Genomic DNA, 8020 nt, shown 5'->3' with positions numbered 1-8020 from the left:
AATTGATGAAGTGGCAAGCCTTAATGCCCCTATTAAGGGCAAAGAATCTTCATTATTGGCCATGGTGAGCCTGGATAAAAAGGGGAAAAGAAACGGTCTACCCCTCAGGGCCCCCATAAGGGGTAAGGGCTAAGTGATTAACCAAGGGAATACCGTCCCCATGGCTCCTGGAGGCCGTTCGTGACTGACACAAAGCCAGCCTTTCATTCTCTCCACACGGCTCTCACACCTTAGGAATGGGACTGAGGGGGCGAAGATGATAAGACGACGAAAGGAGAAGAAAAGACCAAGCAAAATTAGTTGAGTCGAGGCCCGAAGCCCAACGTAGGGGCAATCCCTAGGAGTAAAGTCTCCGTCTCCTAAGGCCTCCACGACGACGTGCAAGGTATTCGCGTCTGTCTCCGTCGCGCATCCCCCGCCCAAAAATGAACATGGGGGATTATTACTAGTATCATAATCATCATAACTATTATTATTGCTTCATCATCATCATCATCTTCATCCTCATCGTAGCTATTTTCCTAGTTAATCACAACTTTCACTGTCTTTTCTCACCTCATTTTCATTATCAGCACAAAACGTGCGTTTATTTTACAATTATTCTACTTCTACTTATTAATTAAACAATCAGACATCAAATAAAATAAAAGACTAGCAAACAGGAAGAGGAAGAGGAAGAAGAGAAGGAGGTGAAGGTGTAGATGCAAAGAAGACGAACGTGGAAGAGGGAGCGACGGATGAAAAGACGGAGGAGACGAAAGAGGAGGTGAAGGAGGCAAATGAAGAGGAATGGAAACAGATAGAGAAGGAGAACAGGCGGATGGGGGAAGAGAAGACAGAGATGGAGAAAGAAGAAAGAAAAGGGAAAGAACAAGACGAAAAAAAACGAACTGGAAAAAAGTCATTCATTTCGGAGGAGAAATGGAAGAAGGAAGAATACGAGAAAAAGAAAAAAAATAAAGGAAAAGAAATGAAACAAAAGAATAAGAAAATTCCAGATGGAATGTACAAAATCTCATAACTTACGCACACAACTCTTAGTCATTCACTCTTTTGAGACCTTAATAATTTTTTTCTATTTAATTTCTTCCAACTCAAAGCGACTTGACTCACCCCCCCCCTCACCTCCCCCCTGGTATTTCCCCAAATGCAACACCTTTAATACCCTTCATACTTTCTCCCCCAGACGGTGTTACATTTCCATTTTCCTTTGTCTCTTTCCATTTTAAATTGGGATATTTTCAACTTTGTTCAAACCATTTGATGCATTTGATGATAAACCCCATACTACTGTTTGGGATTTAACAGTAATTGTAACTTTTACATAATTAACCTCATTACAAATAATATTTCAGTGCACAATAAACGTTTACTTTGGGTTACATTCATTACAGTTTTCGTCGCAAGATTTACTCAAAATAGCTTCTTTTAGAACAAGAAGCTTGAAGACAAACCTTCAAGAATCCCTCACAGATATTCTATAAACGTATGAATACACAAATAATCGAACACATTTTTTTTATATAAAGTTGTCAAAATTGTGGTAATTGATCACTTTTATTTCAGTCAATAAATGTCAAATAACAACGTTCATCACTATCTTTAATTACTACTATAACATTAATGAAAACTATATATCTATATCGATATCTATTTCATATTTATATTTATTTACACCTTTTTCATCTACCTACAACCTAGCAGGAGCTGACAATAAAAGCATTATTTTCATAATTGCAATTTTCAATCTAACAATAGAACTCATCTAAAACTCAAGCTTAATCAGCCGATGCAATCGACTTACTATTTTTTTTTCTTGACCAGTAAAGAAAGAAAGAGAGAAAGTGAAAGGCAGAGAGAGAGAGAGAGAGAGAGAGAGAGAGAGAGAGAGAGAGAGAGAGAGAGAGAGAGAGAGAGAGAGAGAGAGAGAGAGAGAGAGAGAGAGAGAGAGAAAGTGAAAGTGAGAGAGAGAAAGAGAAAGTGAAAGTGAAAGAGAGAGAGAAAGTGAAAGTGAAAGAGAGAGAGAGAGACAAAGTGAAAGAGAAAGAGAGAGAGTGGAAGTGAAAGTGAAAGAGAGAGAGAGAGAAAGTGAAAGAGAGAGAAAAGGAGGAAAGAAATAAGGAGAAGCAGAAAGAGCAAGAAAGAAAGAAGGGGGGCCGGAGAGGGAGAGGATGAGGAAGAGGAATAGGAAGAGACACAATTTGAAATAAACTAAAGCCAACGATAAAGATAGAAACAAGAGACAAAGACGGAGAGATAGAGCTAAAGATGAATTCAAAGAGAAACGGAGACACAAAGACAGAGACGTAAAAGCAGAGAGGAGAAAGCCCGCGAGACAGACGGGCCAGCTAAGAAACGGAAGTCAAGAATCGTGGCATTGCTTTAGGAAACAGCGTCCTGTCAGTTATCACTCTCATCTACCCTGAAGCTTGAAGCAATAGGCTGTACTCTCGGCTTGGTTTTCCCGCCATTTCTACTCTACGTCATTTGCGATAAGTCCAACAAAGAGGGGGAAAATCAAAACAAAAATTAAATGCCATTTCCAGGTACATCCAGAATCATTGTATTATAGTCATGACCTTGTGTATATATGGCTGGGAGAATATGGATGTAAACAATACCAGAAAAAAATGATGCCGAAAAAATACGATATATAAATAAAAAAAGGCAATAATTCACCGGGTTCCTTCAAATCGGCTTCCTTTCAACTGCACTCTCTCTCTCTCGGCCTCACAATGCAGTCGAGGATAGTGATCACGGAACGACGAGTCTACAGCTGCACTGAACGTCGCTGCACCGACTTCCACAGTCTGGCCGGAGCGGAGTAAACACACGGGCTCGAAACTGCTTCCACGCGCAGCTGATTACTTCCTGGCTGCCTTGGCCGAGTTTTTCGAGAGGGAAGGCAGTGTGTTGTTGAGGTTGTTGTTGTTTTTGGAGGTTCGTTCAGATATGATTACGTGGAACGGATGCCTTTATTGCATTATTGTTCCCCTTCGTTGTGGATGCAAGGCTTTATTCTGCGTTATTTTTGCTCTTACATTGGCCCTAATTCCTACCTATTTACCCTCCCTCCTCTACACAAGAAATGATTACGTGCATGTATTGTATGTATTTGTGTGCGCGTGTGCGCGCGCGTGAGTGTGTGTGTGTGTGTGTGTGTGTGTGTGTGTGTGTGTGTGTGTGTGTGTGTGTGTGTGTGTGTGTGTGTGTGTGTGTGTGTGTGTGTGTGTGTGTGTGTGTGTGTGTGTGTGTGTGTGTGTGCGCGCGCGCGCGTTTTTTTTTTTTTTTTTTTTTTTTTTTTTTTTGACATCCAATTCTGTGTCAAATGTTTACATTGTTGTATTTCTGTACTTTCGCACTGGAATGGCGCAATTTTTCACGGGGGAGAAACCTGCTGGATCTGCCATTGTATGTAGGGGTGCGGGAGTATCTGTGCCTGTGAGTGTAGGGGTGGTTGTAGTTGTGGTTGTGGGTATGGGTATGTTAGTGTGTAAGTCATCCTTTCCATCAAGTTCTGAAAACTTGGATAATTGATTTAGACATCAAAACCTTAGCCAAAAAAAAAAAAAGTCCTGATATCTACTAAACACACTGCTCCTCCATCTAGCTCGAAATAACTCCTTTTAACTTTCTTCGAGTCATGATTTGTTTTTAAATGCGTCTGCCCTACTATTCGCACGCATGATTCCGGTCATATTATTCGCACAGTCGCAGTTGAACGTCCCGTATGTGAAGTGACTGAAGCTTCGACAATTAGAATCATCACCTCGGTTTTTAGTTTCCTCTGGGATATCTGAAACGTGCTTCGAAAAATGTTTCATAACAGCTGTCGTGGCATTCTGTACCTCTATTTGACTCTGGCAGATGATTTTGAATATATAGTTTTTTTTTTTTTTTTTTACTTTAAATAGTCGTTTACACTTAGGAAAACTGATTAACACTCGAGTTTTAACCAGTATAGTGTCTGAAGGACGTTAGATTAGCATTGCACTTTCTCCGTTTTGAGAAACCACCAAAGTGTTGTTTTAATGTTTTAAGAAACGGGAATATTAGTCAGTTCTACATCGAACTTGTTTGTTTATGTCTGGTAAAGAAAATGGGGAATGGGAGCATGTAATCACAGAGAGCATTACAGTTCAAAGTTTCCCCAAATGTTCTAGCTTTCTCGGAGTTCAATTGTCACAAGTAAAAGTTCCTCAGGAAGGGTATGAACAAAAATGAAGTTTGATTTTTTCCTTCTCTCCCTGGTTTCACTTTCTGTTCAGTGCTTTGTATCCGTAGTGAAGGGAATGGAGAGAGGTTACTGTACCCCCATTCTCTCTCTCTCTCTCTCTCTCTCTCTCTCTCTCTCTCTCTCTCTCTCTCTCTCTCTCTCTCTCTCTCTCTCTCTCTCTCTCTCTCTCTCTCTCTCTCTCTCTACCTACCTACTTATATTTCTAAATATATACCATTCCATCTATCTGCTTACCTACCCACTTTCAATATATATATATATATATATATATATATATATATATATATATATATATATATATATATATATATATATATATATATATATATATATATATATATATATATATATATATATACATATATTCTCTATATCTGCTTACCCCCCATCCCCACACACACGCACATACATTCGTATGTCTGTGTGGCATGTACGTGAATATGTGTGTGTGTGTGTGTAAGAGTAAGTATATGACGATGTATGCGTATGTGTAAGTGCATTTATACATGTAAGTGCACGTGCTAGTAGACATGCACTTGTATTGCGTGTGAACGTGTATGTGGACGTGCGCGAGAGCAGGCGTATGTGTGTTTTCATGGACATGAGTTTGTTTATGAATGAATGAATAATGGCACCACACATCCACCCATTTCCCGCACTATCACAAATTTTTGTGACTCGTCTTTTCCTTCCCTTTTCCTCTTCATAAGGATTTCCGTTTTTCTTCCTTTCCCTTTAACCATTTTGTCTCTTCTCCATTCCCTTGACCTCGGGGTCATGAATGCGGTCACTTCTTCGTTTCATGACAGGAGGGAACAAATAAAAACTTATTCAGATCATGAGTAATGTCTCGTCCCACTAATCTGTGCAGTGCTTGGAAACCGCACAACTAAGTGGATTGTATCAGTAATTACTATCCGCATCTGGTTTGTTGTTGCTACTATCCGGCGTCTCCTCGAAGCCACCACGACGGTCCCGCTGGCCGACACCCGCCCCGCGAGGTGAGGGTCACTTGTCGTCGTCGTCGTCGTCTTCTGCCGTGGCGCCCTCGGGATCGCGGGCTCAGCCGTCGCCCGTGTCGGCCTCCTTCACGGGCAGCGGCAGGTGGGCCACGAGGGCGTTGGAGCCCTGCAGCCGCGGGTCGGTCATCCACGCCGGCTGCTGCGCCCCGGGGTGATGCGCGTGAGGGTGCTCCACCCGCGAGAGGCTCCCCAGCGGGAACTGGTAGGCGTCGACGGGGCGGTGCAGCTGCTGCTCCACCCTGGCCAGGCCCTCGTGGCGGTGGTAGGCGTCCATCATGGGGTGCGGCAGCGGGTGGTGCTCCATGCGGGACAGGTTCTCCAGGTGCAGGTGGTAGTTGTCCACGGGCTGCTGCAGCGGCTGCTCCAGGCGGGCCACGCTGCCGTGATGCGGGTGGTAGGCGTTGACGGGCGGCGGCAGCGCCTGCTCGGGCCGTGACATGTGCTCCCGCACCTGGTAGTCGTCGCCGGGCTGCGCCACGGCCGGCTCCACCCGCGACAGGTCCTCCAGCTGCAGGCGGTACGCGTCCAGGTGGTCCTGCGACGGCTCCTCCTCCTTCGGCACGGTCTCCGGGATAGACTGGCGCCGCGCCCGCCGCGCCGCCGCCGCCGCCGCCACCGCCGCCCGGTGCGCCTTCAGCTCGTCGTCGCTCATCTTCTCCCTCTCGCGGCGCCGCAGCTCCCGCCGGGCCTGCGCGGCGGCCGCACGTCGCGCCCGCAGCTCCTCGTCAGACATCTTCTCCCGCTCCCTCCGCCGCGCCTCCCGCTGCGCTGCTGCGATAGCGGCCTTGTGTTCTCGCAGCTGTTCCTCCGTCATGTTCTCGCGGGCGCGCTTGCGCAACTCCCTCTGCGCCGCCGCCACCGCCGCGCGCCGTGCCTTCAGCTCCTCCTCGGTCATCTTCTCCCTGGCGCGGCGCCGCAGCTCGCGCTGTGCGGCCGCGATGGCCGCCTTGTGCTCCATCAGCTGCTCCTCCGTCATGCTCTCGCGCGCCCGCTTGCGCAGCTCGCGCTGAGCCGCCGCCACGGCCGCGCGCCGCTGCTTGAGCTCCTCCTCAGACATCCTCTCCTGCGCGCGGCGCCGCAGCTCCCTCTGCGCCGCCGCCACCGCCGCCCGGTGCTCCCTCAGCTCCTCCTCCGTCATGCGCTCCCTCGCGCGCCGCCTCAGCTCCCGCTGTGCCGCCGCCACCATGGCGCGGTGCGCCGCCAGTTCCTCCGGCGACATGTTCTCCCGCGCGCGGCGTCGCAGCTCCCTCTGGGCCGCCGCTGCCGCCGCCCGCCGCGCCCGGAGCTCCTCCTCGCTCATGCTCTCCTGCCGGAGCTGCCTCCGCATCCTGCACAGCGCCGCCATGAGCGCCCGCTGCGCGCGGATCTCCTCCTCCGTCATGTTCTCCCGCTTGAGGCGCCGGTACTCCTTCTTGATCTTGGCCGCCGCTTTCTGCCGCCGCTGCGCCGCCTCCTCGCTGGACAGGTGGCCGTCCGCCGCGCAGGGGTCGCGCGAGTAGGCGGCCGCACCGGACGGGGGGCACTCCTGGGGGAGAGGGGCACGTCAGTGGGGGGCGGCAATATTAGGTGGGGGGGGGGGGGATAACACATTAATAAATCTGCATCAGATGAGACCGCAGACGGTGCTCGCTGATCGCCGTGTTGTAAGCTGGAATAGGAGGACCAAGCGACAGGGTTACGCAAGACAGACCATACAATTGCCATATATTGCATCATCAAACCTATATTTTATATTATTTTCCCCCTACTGAACAGTCATTTCCCCTTCAATCAAATATTGCTACCAAAGCAACCGAAAATCATAACAAAAACAATAACAAAAAAAACAAGAAAACAAAAAAACACAAACCGAACCAACATACAAATTGAAAAAAAAAACTCAAACACCAAAAAAAGACCAAGAAAAAAGAAGCGAACGAAAAAAAACGAAAAAAATCCCGCTACCTGGAAGATGCTGTGCTGCCATCCCGCGGGCGAGACTCCCGCCTTGCTACCAGCAGAGGCAGCCTGGTGGTGATGGTGGTGATGATGGTTCGGGTGCTGCTCCGACTCGCTGGTGCTGTGCTGCTGCTGGTGCTGCGAGTGGTGGTGAGGGTGGTGACCGCTGCTGCTGCCGGTGCTGTTCAGCTGCTCGACCGGACTGGAACCGTGGCGCGGGTAGAGCGCCTCGCCGTCCACCACCCCGTAGCGGCGGTTCAGGTCTTCGTTCATGCTGGTCATGAGCTGCGGGGGAGGGAGAGAGAGGGGAGAGGGGGGTGAGTGGTGGAGGGAGAGGGAGGGACGGGGCAGAGGGGGTGAGTGATGGAGGGAGGAGGAGGGAGAGGGAAGAGGGGGGTGAGTGATGCAGGGAGAGGGAGGGACGGGGCAGAGGGGGTGAGTGGTGGAGAGAGGGGGAGGGAGAGGGAAGAGGGGGGTGAGTGATGGAGGGAGAGGGAGGGACGGGGCAGAGGGGGTGAGTGGTGGAGGGAGAGGGAAGGACGGGGCAGAGGGTGTGTGATGGAGGGAAAAGGGAGAAAGGTGGTGAGTGATGGAGGGAGGGGGAGGGAGAGGGAAGAGGGGGGTGAGTGATGGAGGGAGAGGGAAGGACGGGGCAGAGGGGGTGAGTGATGGAGGGAGAGGGTGAGAAGGGGAAGAGGGAGGAAGAGGTGATGGTGAGTGATGGAGGGAGAGGGAGGGAGAGGGATGAGGGGGATGAGTGATGGAGGGAGAGGGAGCAGGGGTTGGAGAAAAGGGAGAGGCAGAGAAGGGGTGGAGAATTAGG

At 49.3% G+C, this 8020-nt stretch overlaps 1 protein-coding gene across 1 annotated transcript; it reads right to left on the bottom strand.

Moving 5' to 3' along the window:
- Positions 1-1355: 1355 nt before the first annotated feature.
- Positions 1356-7482, bottom strand: LOC113817297 (trichohyalin; the record flags this gene model as incomplete). Its single annotated transcript, XM_070120373.1, is given in 2 exon segments — positions 1356-6784; positions 7204-7482. Coding segments are annotated over 2 exon segments (1764 nt in total), but the record flags the coding sequence as incomplete, so codon positions are not given.
- Positions 7483-8020: the final 538 nt, after the last annotated feature.

Source organism: Penaeus vannamei, unplaced genomic scaffold (genome assembly GCF_042767895.1).
Source record: "Penaeus vannamei isolate JL-2024 unplaced genomic scaffold, ASM4276789v1 unanchor4899, whole genome shotgun sequence".
Classification (NCBI taxonomy): Eukaryota; Metazoa; Arthropoda; class Malacostraca; order Decapoda; family Penaeidae; genus Penaeus; species Penaeus vannamei.
This window is presented reverse-complemented; position numbering and strand designations above follow the sequence as displayed.